Source organism: Plectropomus leopardus, chromosome 2 (assembly GCF_008729295.1).
Source record: "Plectropomus leopardus isolate mb chromosome 2, YSFRI_Pleo_2.0, whole genome shotgun sequence".
Classification (NCBI taxonomy): domain Eukaryota; kingdom Metazoa; phylum Chordata; class Actinopteri; order Perciformes; family Serranidae; genus Plectropomus; species Plectropomus leopardus.
In genome coordinates this window covers 29,865,914-29,885,133 of record NC_056464.1, presented here as the reverse complement: position 1 = coordinate 29,885,133, position 19,220 = coordinate 29,865,914, and the positions used below count along the sequence as shown (strand labels likewise).

Below are 19,220 nucleotides of genomic sequence, written 5' to 3'. Positions count from 1 at the left end.
ACTTCATTGATCATTGAATCGATACATTGACCAAGATCAATGGATTGTTACACCGGTACTTTTTGAATGAATGGTTTTCTTCCCGGAAAAAGCCTGGTCCCAAATAGCTAGCTGATAGCAAATGTCACGTACACTCTAGCATTGTTCTGGGTTGCAGCTTTGTCATGGCAGGTATATTGCTCAGGATGCAGGAACTGCAGTGCAGAGTGTGAAGTTGATCGAATGAGCGGTTCTCGAGCAAGCAGCAAGCAGCAATACCGGAGGCCAAGCAATCGGCCCATTCTGAACAGGCAGATTTCCACAGGCACTGCACTAGTTTGTCTTTAAAGCAGAAATTCTTCCATGATGACAAATAGATTATTTTTGTTTTTCCTGAGATCTCCTCTCTCGATGCAGCTATTTTCTTTGTGCTTCACATTCTGTATTTGATCTGTTTAATGCTTGCAATGAAAGCTGGGTATATGGCTACTTTTACCTGCTATATCACCTGTTTTCCTCTCCATCTCCTGACCTTGCCAGATCGGTACTTTCTCATAGAAGCTGTACATACTTGAAGACAGAAATAATAAATTCATTTTTGCTTGACACCATACAATGATAGTCACGTACTTATTTCTTTAAGAGTGCGTACTGAACATACAAAGCCAAACAGTCTCTGTGTATCTCTCTCATTTTACATTTTCAATCAAAAGTTTTATAAAAAGTTTTCACTGCAAGGCTGGAACCCAGATGTCAAAAGTAAATCTCAGACAAGCAGTTAAATTTCCAATAACTTTCTGCTTTTTCACCCAGTCATTTCTGTTGATTCCTGGCAGAAAAGTGGGGGGTGGGTGTTTTTTGTGCATGGGTGTGCAAGTGAGAAGGTTGTTCAAACAGGAGAGAGAAAGAGAAGTTTGCCCCTGAAAAACTGTGTACACAATAACTTGGTCACTGTCTGTTTGGGTTTAAAAGAGTTTCAGCTGCCTGACTGCCATCAGACAGCCACCCATCATGGAGAGAGCAGTGGTGCAAATCACCCTCTTTGGGCTGCTGCTGGCTTTGGTTACCTCACTGCCAAACAAGGTAAGATCACAAAACCTTAAAGACAGACAATCACACTGCAACAAAATTTAATCTATGAAATTTATCTATTTAGGTTAAGATAAAACTCCAGTAAACTGAATATTCTGGGGATGTTTTAGTTTCACTTAAGCAAAGCGGGGGTAAGAGGGGACGCATCACCCATCTTTATGTACAGTCTGTGCTGCAGTCTTAATATGATGACATCACAAATTTGAGTTTAAGCAATCAAGTTTTGGGGATTTTGGAAAGAGTTGTTCATGTTTACTAATATTTTTTGTCTGTCTTAAACCATAGGAACAATATATGAATTTGTATTAGTATTAGCAGTGTGCACGTAATTGTCATGTGAATTCAAAACACCACTAGTAAAGTATTCAGATCCTTTACTTTAGTAAAAGTACTAATAACACACTGTAAAAATATGCAAGTATCATGCAAGTATCATCAGCCAAATGTACTTCAAGTCTCAAAATGAGAAGTACTTACTGTGCAGTAAAATGGTTTTCGTCAGTGTTTCACATTTTATATGATGTTTCGGATTAATATTACTGCTGCATTGATGTGTATATTGTATAATATATGACGTCTATACATGTTTAAGGTTTTGCAAATTTTAACTCCTTTATTTACTGTTGGGTAGTTCTGGTCAATATATTAACATTATATTGATATTGTGATATAAGACTAGAAATCATGTTAGATTTTGGATATCGTTGTAAAGGCTGCTTTACAGTAATGTTTGTAATTTTCTGAACTTTCCAGACTGTCCTAGCTATTACTTAGTCATTATATCCACATTATTGATGATTACTGATAAAAATCTCGTGTAAATATTTTGTTAAAGCACCAATAGTCAACCCTACAATACTGTAATAATATTGTGATAGAAGGATTTGGTCGAAAATATCGTAACATTTGATTTTCTCCATATTGTCAAGCCTTACTGTTGAGTAGTTTTATCTATAGCAATGCAATTTTAAAAACATCTGTTTATAGCATGGTTGTCCTGCAAGAACCACATATCTCTTTAAAGTTTTCATGATGTCAAAAAAACAGTCCTGTTTTTAGCTTTGCAACAGTGCATTTTTCATCTGATGTAAAAGGGTTTGTTTAGTTAAAGAAGTAGGAGAATTTTCTGATGCATCATCCCTCAGTTGATCATGGACTTTCACATTCAAAACCAACAAAGTTGGAGACATGATTTTCACTGGACAGGAAGGGTATGAAGAATTGTACCTTGTAAAGTCACTAAAGCTCTTAGTCAAATGTAGTGGAGTAGAAAGTAAAATATTTGTTTCTGAGATGTAGTGGAATAGAAGTATAAAGATGCAGAAAAGGGGAATATTCAAATAAAGTTTTAAGTAAAATTTTTACTTAAGCACAGTGAATAAGAATAACCAGAATGGGGTGTTTCTGTATTTAGACCAATAAGATTTCACTAATGCCACCCACCAACGTTTAGTTTTTCACCATCATCTGATCTTTGGTCAGCTGGTCATCAGCCAGTGGGATCAACAAAGCTATTTATTTTATTGTGAAATGTGCCTCCCCCGCTATTTGTTCAGGATGACTGGGACATCTACAGCTTTCACATCAACTCCACAGCGAGCAGTCGTTATGCAACCACTGTCATCTCAAGCCGTGTGGCAAATCGTATGAACGAGTCAAAGGAAATAGAATTCCAAGTCCGCATTCCCAAGAACGCCTTCATCAGTAAATTCAGAATGTGTGTAAAGCAAAAATAAATATTTACAGGAATCTGCACTTAAATAATCATACAAATAAATCACGGAGTATGTTTAAAGACTTTTCCATAATGTTTTTTAGGTTTATAGATGGCCAAGTGTACGATGGCGTTGTGAAAGGTAAAGAGAAAGCTCAGGAGCAGTACACTGAGGCTGTGTCCCGTGGCCAAAGCGCTGGGATCGTCAGGTACAAGGAACAATGGATCAGTTCATCGCCAGGTCTTATTCAGATTGTTTTTGTGTCATATTTTGTAGAAGAGACGTGTGTGTCCTTCCGGAGAAGGGAGAAAATTTCTTACTTTTTTTCTTGCTTACTTCTGGTTACTTTAACAATGGCAGGTGTAACATCTTTCAAAATAAACAATCTGAAAAATTTAAAAAATCACTATTTAGTTGAACTACTCACATCTCATATCCGCAATAATGTCATAACCTGTGATAAGTCAGCATTGTTTCATTATAAGGAGTTACAGGTCAGAAGGGGAACCCCCTTTGCAGATAATTTTTTTGTTGCAGTTCTGTAGGGAGAACCCTCGAGGAATTTAAGACCTCTGTGAACGTGGCTGCTCACAAAAAGGTCACGTTTGAACTCACGTATGAGGAACTGCTGAAACGCAGGCTCGGCAAGTACGAGCTACAAATCCATGCTCGACCTATGCAGCCTGTCAAAGACTTCAAGGTGTGTCTTTCCTGTTGTTGTCTATTCGGTAAAACAATGCTGGGTGAAAACATCTTAGAAAATCTGTTTTACTGATTTTATTCTCAATGCCAGATTGATGTGCACCTTATTGAGGAGACGGGCATAAATTTCATTGAAATTAAAGGAGGACTAAGCACCGGCGCCCTGACTAATGCCATCACCATAACCCATGCAGACAAAGAGGTGCGGCATGCAGTGATTCAAAATTCTCTATTTAACTCCGCTGCTTTTTATTTTGGCCCAACTGTTTGATGATGGAGCCATAACATTACTGGACATACTGCATTCTGACTCATTGCTCATCCTTGTACACATTTCTTTGTCTCATAAATGTTAAGGGAAAAATTCTACATTTTGTCTCCATCTTCAAGTTGGCATTGAGTTCAAATAGTGACTGTTCTGTTTCATGCCCATAAAAATCACATAAAAAAGTCCTCTGGTGTATGGTAGGCGTAAGTATCAGTCATTTGTTTTTAGATATAGTATATATACATGCACTTTGCAACTGTTAACTTTCTGGTTTGATGTCAAGCTACATTTTGTTATACTCAGTAGTGCCCAACACTGTGAGAGACACTAAAGTTGAATATAATCAACTTTAACTAAAGACTGTAACATGATTCGTCCTGTTTTTTAGTCGTGGGTGTATCTCTACCCGACAGAGGATCAACAGAAAGTATGTCACAGCTGTGGAGAGCAAGGCATGAATGGAGAACTGGTTATTGTTTATGATGTCAACAGGGACACCTCACTGGGACACATCAAGGTACAGCAAGAGTTAATTTCCTGGAAGACTGTTGACTCTGAATGGTTTATTATCATTTAAAAAATACCGTACTTACTTATATAGATATTTCAGAATATTTTGCAGTCTTAAAACTAAATCTTTTTTCTTTCTTCCCCAAAGACATCAGATGGGTACTTTGTTCATCACTTTGCTCCGTCTAGTCTTGCCCGCATACCAAAAAATGTCGTCTTCCTTATTGATAAAAGTGGCTCAATGCACGGCAAAAAAATACAGCAGGTACAGTATTGAAGAGTGTGAATGTGTGACAGATTGCCTCTGTAGCACTGAAGGCTAATCAGTTTCTGACAGTTAATTGTGTCTGTGATTCATTTTACAGATTTATTGAATGCACAATTTGAGAATATATGAAACAAATGTTAATACGTGGTTTGTTAGTTGGATAAAAGTTCTTATGTGCGAATGATGTTTTCACCCAGACACGAATAGCCTTAATCCACATCTTGAATGACCTGGCAGAGGAGGATTACTTTGGTCTAATCGTTTTTGAAGGCAACATTTTTCACTGGAAACGAGAACTTGTTCGGGCCAACAAGCAAAACCTGGAGACTGCCAAGACATTTGCGCAGGGTATTGAAGCTAGCGGAGGTGAGATTTTTAATAAATATTTGATAAAGGGAGAACATTTCAGTAAAGGCAGTGATGAAACATATTTTCATTTCATTTTAGGTACAAATATTAACGATGCCGTGTTGGAAGGAGCACGTATGCTGAATTCACATCCCAGAGAAGGTTCAGCATCTATTCTTATACTTCTCACCGATGGAGACCCGACATCAGGTTAGAATAAAACACACATCCACACAAACGTATGCACAAATTCTTTGAGAGATGAATGAAATGTAATTTGTGTTTCAACGTCATGTCTTGTGTCTTTGAAGGGGTTACAAACCTGGAAGTAATCCAGTCAAATGTCAGAGGGGCTATTGCAGACAAATTCCCACTCTACTGTCTTGGTTTTGGTTTCGATGTCTATTTTGAGTTTCTTGAAAAGATGTCGCTGCAGAACAACGGTGTGGCACGGCGGATTTATGAGGACTCTGACGCTAATTTACAACTGACGGTATTTGAAATCACTTTCTCGCATCATGAATACTGTTTACCAGAGGTGTGTTTCCATTGCAGGAACTCGGGGTAAAACCTAGGGGGTGGGAATATTTACAGGAACGGCCTCGTAGTTGGTCCTCTCAGCCTTTGTGTCTCCATTGCAGTGTAGGTCCCCGGTAGGACCCACTGAGTTCAGGAGTTGACGATATCACTCTACGACAGTTTCGATCATGACGTAATCACTTTTCTTCTTCTGTTTGGTTTTATGCCGCATTCATGTGATGTCAGAAGGTCGGAGTTTGCAGGTTGGGAAGTCATTCTCCTAACTTAGTTGTGTTCATGTGCTTTGAGGTTGTAAAGTGGGAGAAATTTGGAAGCTACAAAGAAGATGAGTTCCATTTTAATGCTTAGAGAGTTTAAATAAAAGGTTAGTAGCCTTTGCCATTTGTGAATTACTTTTAAAAAGTTTCTTACCATTGACTAAACATTGACTTTTGCTATGTGTATGCATTTATGACGTCAAGTCAACAAGTTGTGTTACAAAATTATCTCAGAGTTGCCGAGTAGTTTTTCTGACATGAGAGGCTGTTCATGTGAATTTTCCCAGGAAAGTCGTCAATCTTATTACTCGGACATCACATGAACGCAGCATTAAAAATTGCGCTTGTTTTTTTGACACCCACCCAGCAGGTACGTGTTTTGACCCTGTATAAGTTCTTGAAAATTGTCCATAGTTCCTGCGATGGAAACGGGCCTCGTGTGTGTGATTTGCTTCATTTACACAGATGAAATAGATCACGGTTGGCTGTGGTGAGACTAAACATTAATGCAGTGTCCATACTGTACGTCAACAGGGTTTCTATGAAGAGGTGGCCACTCCTCTGTTGACAGATGTGACAATGATCTACAATGGCGGGACCAATCTAACCAAGACTAACTTCAGCCAGTATTATAACGGCTCTGAGATCGTGGTGGCTGGTCAGATCACGGACAACGACATTGAAAGCTTCACCCCACAAGTTTTGGCCATTTCGGTAAAGATCACTCCACATCACATGTTATGTTCTGAAATGTTTGTGTTTTTACTGACATTATTCGTGTTACCTGTGACAGAGGAATAGAAAATTGACGTTTTCTGAAACAAACACCACTGTGAAGTCAACTGGCACTGTGTCTGACAGACGCATCCAAAGAATTTGGGCCTACCTAACAGTCAAACAGCTTCTGGAGAAAGAGTGAGTGTGATATCAATCATCTTTTCTCTTTGTTGTTGTTTTTAATCAATTATTCAGCGAGGGGCTGCAGCCATCATATTTGTATCAGTTGTTGAATCTATAAAATGTAATGAAAAAGAAAAATGAAAATATCAGTAAAGGCCCATAGCAATTTCCCAAAGTGATGTCTTTAGTTTACATGTTTTGTCTGACAAACAGACCAAAACCCCAAAGGTTTTAAGACACAATACAGTAAAACACAGCAAGTCATCACAATTTAGACACTTAAACTTTCAAAATCCCATTTGCAAAGGGAGACAGCAAAGACAAAAGCTAACAGCTAACAACCTACACGTGGGAAACGGCAAGTTTTTATGAGGATTTGGATCTGGAAATAAGGCATATCTGCTCCATCTTTGAATTGTTGCAAAGATCTCTACGACTACAACAGCTTATGAATGCACCTTGGAAAAGCCCAGACTCTGTCTTGCAGAACCTTAACGCCCATGTCTGTTGGAGTTGATTTGTTACATCTTTTTACCGTGGTCATGGTATGTGCCAGCCCTAGTGACTTCACCAGTTTACAGATCTGTTCCACTTCAAACAAGCGTGAAATTATTGTAACAATTGCTCTGCAAGAGACACATACTGCGAGCAGATCATCCGTGGTTTCAACAGGTCCAGTGAGCTCCTTCAAAGATTAAGTATACTGTAGGCTTCAATGGTCATTTTGCGGTTGAGTAATTTCTTTAAATGAATTAATCGGTTGCTATACCAATGTAGTTACTGTTGCTAAACCTTTCAAGCATTCTATTGTGACAGGACCCATACTACATAGCCTATGGGGATGCCGTAGACTTATTTCTGATGTCAAATTTGCACCTTGTCCAAGGAAACAACCCACCGTTGAGCAGCCTGGTCTTGAAACTAACAACTCCCTTTCCCACAGTGTGTATTTCAGCTCAAGAGCAGTAAAGTTCAGCGTTTCATATGCTGTTGTTTGTAGTAGTCTCTGGACTGGAAGTCTAGATGAAACAACTTTGTTTCCCAGCAACTGAAAGACGCCTTCAAAGAGTGTACACTACCACTTTCTTGCTCTTCCAGTCAAGATAGCAAGAGTGTCAACGTAACCAGATACTCACTTAACTAAACTACCATTTCAGCAGCATGCTGCGTCTCCTCTCCTTCTGCCCGTCCCACACCGACTGCATGGCAAAAGAGAGAGGAGGAGAGACTCCGTACTGATGCCCAACTAATTTCATATGACTATGGTTAGCCAAGCCACCGTAGCCATTCCAACTAATCCACAACCAAACTTTACAGCCAACTAACCAAATAAAACAAACACAAACAAGGCAAACTTATGACATATTATTTGTCATTCACCATATAGGTACCTTGAATGAATTACAGTTGTTATCATCATAGCGTAAGCTGTTCACCGGCATAGATTTGATTGGTGCAGATGTTGGGGTATTCTCTCTCGATAATCTCCCTCCGAATAAATGGCGGTGTATTTACACAATTTGTGACACAGGCTGCTGTTATCTGGACCTGAGAAGGAGAACGTGAAGAAAGAGGCCTTGGAGCTGTCACTGAAGTATGGCTTTGTGACCCCACTCACATCTATGGTGGTCACCAAGCCCCAGGGGGAGAGCACAGATGTGCTCAATAAACCCAAGGAAGGTGAAACACCGACGGCACAATTACTTCCTGGACAACATCCTCCCATGCTGTATCATCAAGCTATAGGAAAAGCCGATGCGACACAATTCCGAGGCGGACACATCAGTTTTACGCGTAAGCATCACAAATGTGAAAAAAAATTAACACTATGCACAGTCAAATGTCAACATTTCTCTCTCATCACGGCAGTTCATATCCAGGTAAGACACAACATCATTTTATAACCTATAGTGTAATCAAATCAGCGTTGCCAAATTGGAAATTGGAAAACTCTGGTATTAGAGGCTCAAAATGATTGTATTTTGAGAAAAAAAATTATCGTACGCCAGTCACAATCACAAGAACAAATAGGTTAAATTCATAACTTTGGTAAACAAGTATTTAAATGACATTTTGACACATCTACAAATCTACCCATACCCACTACCTTAGAGAGAAGCTCTTTCCCAGTCTGCACGGCCCAAAGCGTACATCAATGTTTTTTCATCCAGCAGGCGTGTTTACGAAAACAAACGACAGCAGTGCGTGCTCAACAAACATGACCAAACATGACCAAATGTTGGCTGCAAGGAGATCATGTGAAAAGTGATGCTAATACACAAATATGGGAGCCAGGAAGTTAGTTAAAATAAGACGCACAAACTAAACTAAGTGCTTATTGTAAGTGTCACAATGGTCACATTATCGTACATCTGGCAGCACTGAATCACAATCCACAAATACAGTTAATGTATTTACAGATGGGCAAAAATCCCATCATAAACTTTAAGCACATTGAAATGCAAGTGGATTGAGCAGACACTAGACTTCCATGTCCTCCTCTTGACTCAGTTTTCCAGCTTTAGCAAATCTAGCCTGTGCCAGGAGACTTTTGCCAATCACAAGACATTTCAAGAAGAGGGCGTTCCCCCAGGGGTGTGGCAAAGAGTTGATATTTGACGACCTAAGAATAAGAAAAAGCTGGTGAACCAGACAGCCCCACCTTCCAGCCAAATCAGCAAACTTTCTGTTGCTGCTGTTATACATTTTAGACCTGGCACCAGCCTGCTGTGATCTCTGACACCTGAATTCCAGCTGCTACAGCCACCAACCTAAGGTCGGTCTACAGAGTTGCTGCCCACTTCCCTCTCAGTGAAGTAGCACACAGCGATGGGAAGTGAGGCTGAGGCACTGTGGGATGGCCAGCTACTTCTTGTCTCTTAGTGGTCTAATGAACAGAGAGAGCAGTGCAAGGAGGGGCTGTCTGAAAGCATTGTACGTAACTTTACAAAGAAATACAATTAAATAAATCAATGTATTGGAAACACCAGGTTACTGTATGAAATGCGTGCATATCATGAGCTGTATAAAAAATTCGACGTTGCTACCGTGACGTCACCAATTGGTTTGTGGACCGGGGTTTTGAACCCATAAGCTCAACATTTCGGCAGTCACAGAGGTTGCAGCTTGGTGCATATGCCTGTGGTCGTCTGGTGGGAGGGGCTTAAGACCAAGAGGAGATCTGCAGGATAAGGGTGTGTTTTCAAATTCTGCTTTTTTTTTTATTTCGTTTTGGTTTTTTGCCTCCTCCAGATTTCTGCCTATCCCTGCTTTCATAAGAACTAGAGAGTGCCTGTCTACAATTTCTGCGCAGGATTTGTGTTGAAAAATCTAATTATTAGTGTGCGTGTAGAACCAGACATAAATATTTATATTTAAAATAATAATGATGAATTCACAATAATAAAACTGTTTAATAAATGGTATGATAGATTCGTTTATTTTTAATTTACAGTTTGAAGTTAATTTGAAAATGAATGTCTAATACTTAAGTGTCGTGCAACAAAAGCAGACCGTTAATAGAGATAACTAATGGCCCTGAATATGAAAACACTGATGTGACATACATTTTTTCACCAGCACAAGCTATTTTGTTAACATCATGAGTATTTTAAAGTAAATATTTTTTTTTGTCATTTTCTCTTTCTTTTAAACAGAACAAAGTCGTGTAATACAAGGTAAGATATGGGTTCACAGCTGAACTGTTCTATATTTATAGTAAAAGCTGAGGGTGGAGTAGGGTGCAGGTTGATCCACAGAGTTAATTAACAACTGTATAGTAATTTTATGTTGTCATCTTGCACCGATCTGGCATGATAGATACATGCTTGATTATTCAATAATATTTTGTATTTTTCATAAATAGTCATCAGAATACTGCATATATACAGCATGCATTCTCTCTGATGAGTCAATCTTCACAGACCGTTGCATTATTTCTTTAAAAATTGAGGATGGAGTAGCATTACATTACAGTAACATTACAGATACACTAATGATTAATTAATAATATGTATTTCATACATGGCATACATTCTCTCTCATTAGTGAATCCTCACAGAACATAGCATTATTTGTATTAGAAATTGAGATTAAAGCAGGGTGCAAGTTAATCTAAAAAAAATGTAATTTAACAACTGTATTGTAATTTCATGTTATCATCTTTTTTAACCTTTTAACAGGCCCCCCTGGTCAGGGTATGTGTAAGACAAACTATAATTCCATAAATACACATCTGCACCGTTCTGACATGTCAGATACATAATTGATTAATTGATAACGTAATTGATGTTTAAGTGTTGCAGAATGCATGAATTCATATTAGAAATGAATGTTTAAAATTAAATAACAGAACTGAAATCCAACTTGGGGCACCACCCATCCTAAAGGGAAAAAAAATTGAATTTTTGAATTTTGTCTAAAATTCTAAAGGTTTCTACTGAGTTTTTGAACTTGTCAATACATAAATTAATGTATGTAAAGTAATGTAAGGGGAATGGATGAATAATGAACTGAGAATGATTCCCCCGTTAAATGAATTAATGCACACTAGCAGCTGGAAGATTACTGGAAGGTAAAAGTCCTGATGCAAGACTCTTACCCCGATTTAACATTTCCTAACAACTCTTAAGACAGAGCATCAATTCATATCACAGGAAAGGTAAAGTTTCACCTACTCGGATGGATGGTCCGAGGTGGAACTGCGCTGTAGGGGAGAGTGAGAAAGAAGTTGTTTCGTCAGCCCTCGCATAACTTGGCCTTGGAACTCGTCTCATTTATCTATCTGCACAGCTCAGTGTCAGCTCTAGCGAAAGATCTGGAAGCAGTTGTTTGTATTTCTCTGAACCAATCAAAACGTCTTGGGCGGGGCTATGCACGGGATGCAGCGTAGGGGCCTTGCAAAATGGTAGCATGGAGTTGGCAAAGGGGGAGGAGACTGGCAGCTGAAATACTGACCAAAAGGCAATCTGCCTCTTCTCCAAAGAAAGCCATAAGGAGCGAGGCAGAGGGACGTTAAGGTGGTCAGCTAGCCTATTCTTGTCTTTTTGTGGGCTGATAAACGGCGAGTGAGCAGGGCAAGGAGGGGCTGAGTGATGTGCTGTGTGCAGCTGTACAACAAGATATTGTATTAAAAACACTGGGTTACTGTAGGAAGCACGTGCATCTGCACGTGGTTGTCTGATGGGAGGGGCTGAGGACAGAGAGGAGAGCTCCTTCAGATTTCTGTCTTCTCCAGCTTTAATAAGAACTTGTGTTGTAAGTGTGGAGCATAAAAATTTAGGTTTGAAAAAGTCACAATAAACCTACTTGATAAACATAATACTAATTCAATTAGTTTTAAATAACCCAGTTTTCAATTAAATCGTTTGTTCAGTTAATGTAAACATACATTTATAATACTTATGTGTCTTGCAACAATAGCAGACTATTGGTAGAAATTGATTATGGCCCTGGATATTAAAACACTTACATGACATACAATTTTCCATCAATACAAGTTAATTTTACATCATGAGTCTTGTAAAGTGAATAAATAACTGTGAATTTCTTATCATCATCTTTTTCTTTTTAACAGCACTACCTTCTACGTCAGGCAAGACATAGGTCATCTGTATGTGTCACCATAGGACATCTGTACATTTGTATATTTATTTTAAGGACTGAGGGTGGAGTAGAGTGTAAATTAATCTGCACTGTTCTGACATGTCAAGATACAAGATAGATGAGTTAGTGATACAGTATATCTTTAAAAATAGTCGACAGAATATAGCATACAAAGAACATACATTTTTTTCAGGTGGGTGAAAGTTTACTTTATAGAGAAATGCTATGCAAAAACACAATATTAAAGTGGTTATTTATGTGTAGTGCAAATACTTCGATTAATGTTTAAGTCTTGTAGAATACCTCCTTCCAATCGGAAATGAAAGTTTAATATTAAATTACACTATTTAACTTTCATTAAATCCTTCTAGGCTCACTAACCTTCAAATAGGGAAGATTGACAGCCATCATAAAGATTACTACTTAGTTCATGAACTTGCAAAAAGTGACCATAATACTTCAACAGCAGAAAACAGCTGATAAAAATGAATAATGGTCCTGGATATGAATACATATGGCATACATTTTTTCACCAATACAAGTAATTGGTCAACATCATGAGTGTCTTAAAGTGAAAAAATAACTTTTTCTTTTTCTTTTTAACAGCAATAATTCCTATAATAGGTAAGACATGGGTTCACATCTGAACTGTTTATTTATTTTGAGGGTGAGGGGGGTGTGAAGTGCAAGTTAATCTACAGAGGAAATTAACAACTGTACAATAATTTTATGTTATCATCTTTTTCCTTTAAGGCTCATACGGTGGGGTGGCAGGTAAGAGAAACTGTTGGTGCATAAGTTCACATCTGCACTGTTCCTACATGACAGATAAATGATTGATTATTAAACAATACCATCATAATACAGCATGCACTCTCTCTGATGAGTTAATCTTTCCAGAATGTTGCATTATTTTTATCAGAAATTGAGGGTGGAGTAGGGTGCAAGTTAATCTACAAAGTCAGTTAACCAGTTTGTATGTTAATGTTCACTTTTCCTCTTCTTTTCCCTTTTAACAGTAATGCCAGGTAAGACAAACTATAGGTACACTAGTGAGCACAACTTTAAACATATACAGCAGGAAAATGCAAAATACACATTAATGCAATGGGAATATTCAGATATAACGGGAAAACACTAGCAGGAAACATTTGGCTGCACAATGACTACTTTTACATTTAGTACTTAAAGGGGGATAGGTTGAGATTTTTGAAGTGGGACTGTATGAAATACTTATGTATAGTCAGTGTATTACATAAAGTAGTCAGCGGTTGGCACGCTCCTGGTTTGCAGAAACAGACAGGGCGCACCCCTGAGCTCAGCATTACTTACATACAGAGGGGTTATCAAAACGTATTTTAGCCACTTTAAAGCCTACATAAAATAAATTAAAAAAACTAAATCAATATCAGTCTAAGTCAATGCTATATTTAGAGTATTTTCACCGCTTTACCTTACAGTCACATGGCCATCAGTGGGATGAATACAATATCCTTGAAAGCTTTTTAATACTCGTGTATCACTGGCTTTGGGTGAATGTATTTATACTTGTTTTGCCAGATTTGCCGGTCTTGATCCCTGTCTTAGACATCATGACATCAAATGTTCCAGTACAAGCAACACATGGTAGAGTATCTCATAGATGTTTTTCTTTGCTTTAACCTTGTAAATGAAGCCTAAATCTCATATGATACATGTTCACTGATCACCATCGCATGGAAGCCAGAATTTTTCAGGTCTACCTGCTGCAGCAAGCACAATGAGGTTAGGGTTGGGGGAATGCTGTAATTCTCATTTTATACTTTATTAATTATTTAAGTGAACCGTGTGCTCCAGTATGTCCTTGGGGTGCAATCCTTTTGAAGTGGTCCATTTAATTGTTTGCTGTAATTATTTGCTGTCATTCGTCCATTCAGTGAGCACCGACCTCAGGCTGAAGCGCAACAGATTCCTTTAACTCCCATGCTATCGTTCATTTTACATGGTTAAATTGGAATTGGGAGTAAAAATGATTTTCAACAAGTGACGAGTGACAAGTGTTTCCTTCTGCTGCGTGACTTTGTGTTCCTCTGTAGCTCCTGTTTCCCACAGGTTTTTGATAAAAACTGAGAGCCAGTCTCTTCCTCTGTGCTTTGATGTCACTGGAGGCCTTCGCCTTAAACTATTTCATGATCCTGACAGAGGTCAGTAATGTTCCTCTCTGTGCCGTCACTATTTTCCTTAAATTCCTTTAAACAGCCTCGTCAATAAACTCCTATTATTTTGTCTTTTGTTCTCCATATGTAATAGAAAATGTTTTTTTTCTTTTTTATCCTCCTTGAGTCAGTTATACACCGTGTATCAACCCATAATTATTTTCCCAGTTTGCAGTTGTAGAAAGCAGTGTAAAGCAGAGTAAAAGAGCAGAGTAGAGTAGCAGTAGCTGATGAGGAGTGTGTAACTGAAGTAGATAGGTAGTTTACAGAGGAGGAAGTTAGCTTATACTCCTTTATACTCCAATGGCTTTTTGGCTATAGTTGGGTATACCCAGTACAACTGTATATACCCTCCCCTACACCACTGGTGGAAAGTTACTTATTAATGCCGAACGTACAATTTGCTGATAGTACCTAAAGTAACAGCATGTAGAATTTAGGGTGATAAAGTGGTATCCAGTGGTGAGGATTGTAGATCACAACCACTAAAAAATCAGCGTTTCCCCTATGCTGTCTGGCACATCTCAGATCATTCACTAGCTCAGCACTTTCTTATGTGTATTTTCTCTGATAACTTATAAAGAAAGACATTCAGAGGAGTTTTACAGTGAGCAGAATTATCCCAGAGGTCTCTTTTTCTCCAAAACAAACAGACCCAGCGATTTAAACTGGTGAAAACACTGAATAAATAAGTTTCACATAAAAAAAATAAACAAACAAAAAAACAGTTTTTCTGATGCTTTCTGGGCTGCAAACTAAGCTGACAAATGCAAAAACAGGAATGGCCATATGTGGAGCCAGTGTTTGGTTTGTAAATTGTGGGCTACTGTAGAAACATGGCGGTGCAACATGACGATCTCCATAGATAAGGTCCAGCTCCTTATATAGATATAAACAGCTGATTCTAAGGGTCGGAAAAAATGATGATTTTTATTTTGAGGAGATTACACACTAAAGAAAATATACTTACTATATTACATTCCATTTCTGCTTATATAACCCCCAAATCCTTCACACTGGACCTTTAAGAGGGATTTTGAATAAAGGACTTTCCCTTATAATGGTGCTCTTTTCTACGTTTTTGTAATGATACTTTCACTGAAGTGTAGCATCTTTGTACTTGAGCTGTATAAATATGGTGTTAAGTTGCATTTGATCTCTTTTGCATCAGAGCTGACTGTGAATGGCGAGCTTGATTCAGTAGCATATGGGGGCTTCAGAAAGATTGCCATCCACGTCAAGACAGACCTGTATGTTGAGATTGACACCAGTGGAATCACTGTACGAGAGGGACAGACTCTGATACGATACAGTGGACAGGACCTCGTCTTGGCTGGAAGGTAACTGTTAGCATTTCATGTCATGATACTCAGTGATGTGCACAGACTCTGTGAGATGCAGAAATTAAAATGCACACCGTGTGCAAGTAAGGTTTTCATGTGGGGCCTGAGGTCACAGAGAGACAGAGGGGATGTAATTCACTTTCATGTGCATAAAGTCCGTATAAACCTACTGCCAGAAACAACCCATCTTAGCTTACATCGCTGTTTTACAGGGAGGCAATGACACATAACTTATTACTTTTTTGTTTTAGCAAGTTAAGTTTCTCATCAATTTTGCAATACCAGGCATTAGCTATTTTGTTATCACACGACCCTGTTTCTTTTGTTGCCATTATTGCATATTTAGCCCCTTTCCCACTGTGCCAAAAAATAGTAACACCCACTAACATCTGACTTTTGTATGTATTGGGAAAGGTTACAATCAATATTCACGCGTGGGATAAATAACTAATTATTAGCCTCAATGGCAGTAATCTAGTAATGTAACACTGCTGGTAGGTGGATTTTGTTACCTTTGGACGGAGCCAAGCTAGCTGTTTCCCCGTGTTTCCAGTATTTGTACTAAGCTAAGGGAACCAGCTGCTGGCTGTAGCTTCATGTTTACCTGCAAACATGAGAACTGTATCAATCCTTCCTCTTTCTCTCAACTCTCTGCAAGGCAAAAAATCAGCACATTTCCTTAAATGCCAAACTTGTCCTTTAAAAAAAATGCAAATGAATCCATAGGAAAGTTATAACAAGCTGCATATTTTTCTAGATTGACAATGACTAGGCGGGGGTCGGAAATAGATGTTGAGACTGGAGGCACACGCATAGTCATCTTAATTCACATGAAGGATGGTCAAGAATTCTTGTGGCCAGTTTTAAGACAGCAGCCATCGGACACCAGTGAAGGAATTTTAGGTGGGTGAAAAGAAATATTTCCATGATTTTACAATACATTTAATCAATGTTTGCACTCTTGTGGTTGATGGAAAAATAATTCATTGAAAGAGACGAATAGTTTTTGCTTTGTCACTTCCTTGCCAGCTTTGCAATGTCATTGCTTGATTGTTTTTCCTCTGTGTGTCCAGCTCTAAAGCCAGCAGTTTATGAGGAGGTGCAACAAAGCCCCTTAACCAAAGTTAAGATACAAGACCAGGAGACTGATGTTACCAGGTGCATATTAGTTGGTGTAAAATATAAAGCAGTTTTATGATTATTAGTATTACTCGACACAAAGATATATGACTGCTTTTGTCTTTCTTTTGTAGGTCCAATGCTGTTGACTACAGTATTGTCTCTCATCCGACACTGGATTGCTGGCTCATGTCTGCTGAGTCTGCCCTGCAGAGACGCCTGGATGATTTCACTGTTACACAACTTTAACTGGAAACTATGATGAATCATTTGCAAAGATTTCATTCAAAAGAAAAATAAAGCCAACACTGATTCATTACGGAAAAAGACTTTCCACCAGTTACTAGAATAAACAAATCAAATCCCAGACTCAGACTGTCTTTCATAAACTTCCTCCATATAACACTACCTTACGGTCAAGCACTACATACTTCATTGATCCCCTGGGGAAATTATTATTTCATAATTTGTTGTCATTTTCTTCATTTTAACACACACAAACACACATTTATCAATAGCCTCATTTACACTGCCTATTCAAAGCGTGTTGCCGGCTTATTCTGTCTCGCCGTTCTGCATAAAAGGTGCAGTTGTGCAATGGGGGGACAGAGCTGCCTCATCTTTAATAACTCGAAATAACAGCGCAGAAACTGTGCTCAAATGTGTGTGGAGATATGTCTGCCTCAGTGGCTATGCAGCCTACACACCACCAGGCGGCGATGCCACCAATGGATTTAAAGAGCAATTTGCAGGTTACTGGTGGTGCGTCTGAGCTGCTGTAATAGAGAATGTGAAGGTATGTCAGGCTTATGGAGAGAGGGGCTAAATCGTGTAAACACTCTATTATCTCTATTACCAAAGTGAGGTAATACATTAGTCTGTTATCCAGACTAGGGCTGCCTGGTCATATGGATTTTTGTTGTTTGTGAATAATCAAAATACTGGTTGATAACTGAAGCAGACTTAGGTATCACAGTGCAATCCTCACAAGATGGCGCCACCGTCCACTGTTTTTCCTGAAGATTTAAATCCCATTTCACCATTTTACATCTTGACTTGAATTATTCGCCGCAGTCTGCCCATGACCTTGGCTGTGGCAGCAGCAGAGCAGATGGTGATGGAGGAGGTGGGGATGAACTCGATGTTGGCAGTTTCAAAGTGCACCATCGTCTTTGACAGGTTGAATGTCTTCTACCACACTAAGTACATCATCCGCTCTGCTTTTATGATAAGAGCGGGATGCGTTCTTCCAGAAATCCACAACCATCTCCACTATCTTAGGAGCTTTGAACTCCAGGTTGTTCTGATCGCACCAGGTCACCAGATGGTAAATCTCCAACATGTAGGCAGACTCATCCCCACCAGAAAAATGAGTCCAATGAGGGTGATGTCATCTAAAAACTTCAGGAACTTGACAGACTGGTGACTGGAGGTGCAGCTGTTGCGATACAGGGAGAAAATGTCATTGTTGTGGGTGGGGGGCGGCGGCTTTAGGATGGGCAGCTGTGAGAAGGGGCAGGAGGAGCTGGTGGATGGAGGAGCAGGGGCTGGTATCAGGACTGTCTTATTGTCATTCAAATCGACAGTAGATCTCATTCAGCTGGTTTGACAGATGCAGGTTGTTAATGGGCTTTAGGTTTGTGGTGTGGTGTCTGAGACCTTTCCAGACAGAAGCAGAGTCATTAGCTGAGAAATGTTGTTGAAGTTTCTCAGAACACAGTCCTTTAATGGCCCTGCCTTGCTAAACCTGTAATTAGCCTCTTTAATCCTGTCCCTGTCCCCACTCCTTAACGCCTCATCCTCCTCCAACCTTTGCTGTCTGAGCTTAGCTGTGAACCAGGGTTTATCGGTAGTAAAACTCACCATGCTATTAAAACTCACATTGCAAGCTGGTAAACAGCTGTCTGTATGAAGTTAATCCCTTCTTGTTCTGTTGGTATAAATCCTGAAAACATCCCAGTTTGTCCAGTCCAAGCATGCCTGAAGATCCTCCACAGCTTCACTGGTCCACTGCTTTGTTATCCTCGCAGCAGGTTAAGTTTAATTTCGGTTTAGTTTTAATTTCATTTTAATTTTAAAGTGCATTTACAATGCACTTTGAGGCACTCTGGTAATGCTCTTTATACTGTGTACTTATATTGTATCCACAATAGCACTGTATTGTGTGGGACGTCAATGCACAGGTCAAGGGGGCAAGACCCAAGAATTTTGCTCTTTTTCTATTTTTGATATTTTAAGATGCAACAATTAAGTGAATCTGAATCTGAAATTGCTACTTATTCACGTCCACAAGAAACCAGGAAAACATCTACATGGAGAACTGTCGGTCATTTTAAGATTTTGAACAAACATTTTTCTGTCTCTGTTTTACCCTTTGTCA

At 39.0% G+C, this 19,220-nt stretch overlaps 1 protein-coding gene across 1 annotated transcript; it reads left to right on the top strand.

Moving 5' to 3' along the window:
* The first annotated feature begins 955 nt into the window (after positions 1–955).
* LOC121958189 (inter-alpha-trypsin inhibitor heavy chain H3-like) lies at positions 956–17,207 on the top strand. The gene is made up of 23 exons (XM_042507062.1): positions 956–1,062; positions 2,628–2,788; positions 2,890–2,994; positions 3,324–3,486; positions 3,580–3,690; positions 4,145–4,273; positions 4,415–4,531; positions 4,732–4,900; positions 4,982–5,092; positions 5,194–5,375; positions 6,214–6,393; positions 6,473–6,594; positions 8,111–8,373; positions 10,755–10,775; positions 12,790–12,807; positions 12,937–12,957; positions 13,203–13,211; positions 13,744–13,809; positions 14,259–14,366; positions 15,550–15,718; positions 16,479–16,624; positions 16,795–16,879; positions 16,975–17,207. The coding sequence occupies exons 1-23, from the start codon at positions 991–993 to the stop codon at positions 17,087–17,089; spliced, it is 2,643 nt and encodes an 880-aa protein (XP_042362996.1). The 5' UTR covers positions 956–990; the 3' UTR covers positions 17,090–17,207.
* The last annotated feature ends 2,013 nt before the right edge of the window (positions 17,208–19,220 follow it).

Excerpts from the sequence above, each read along its gene's own strand:
- LOC121958189 (XM_042507062.1), top strand. The coding sequence starts at position 991 with ATGGAGAGAGCAGTGGTGCAAATCACCCTCTTTGGGCTGCTGCTGGCT. Across the intron at positions 3,487-3,579 it reads AGCCTGTCAAAGACTTCAAG|ATTGATGTGCACCTTATTGA; the intron begins GTGTGTCTTTCC and ends TCTCAATGCCAG. Across the intron at positions 16,880-16,974 it reads CAGGAGACTGATGTTACCAG|GTCCAATGCTGTTGACTACA; the intron begins GTGCATATTAGT and ends TTTCTTTTGTAG.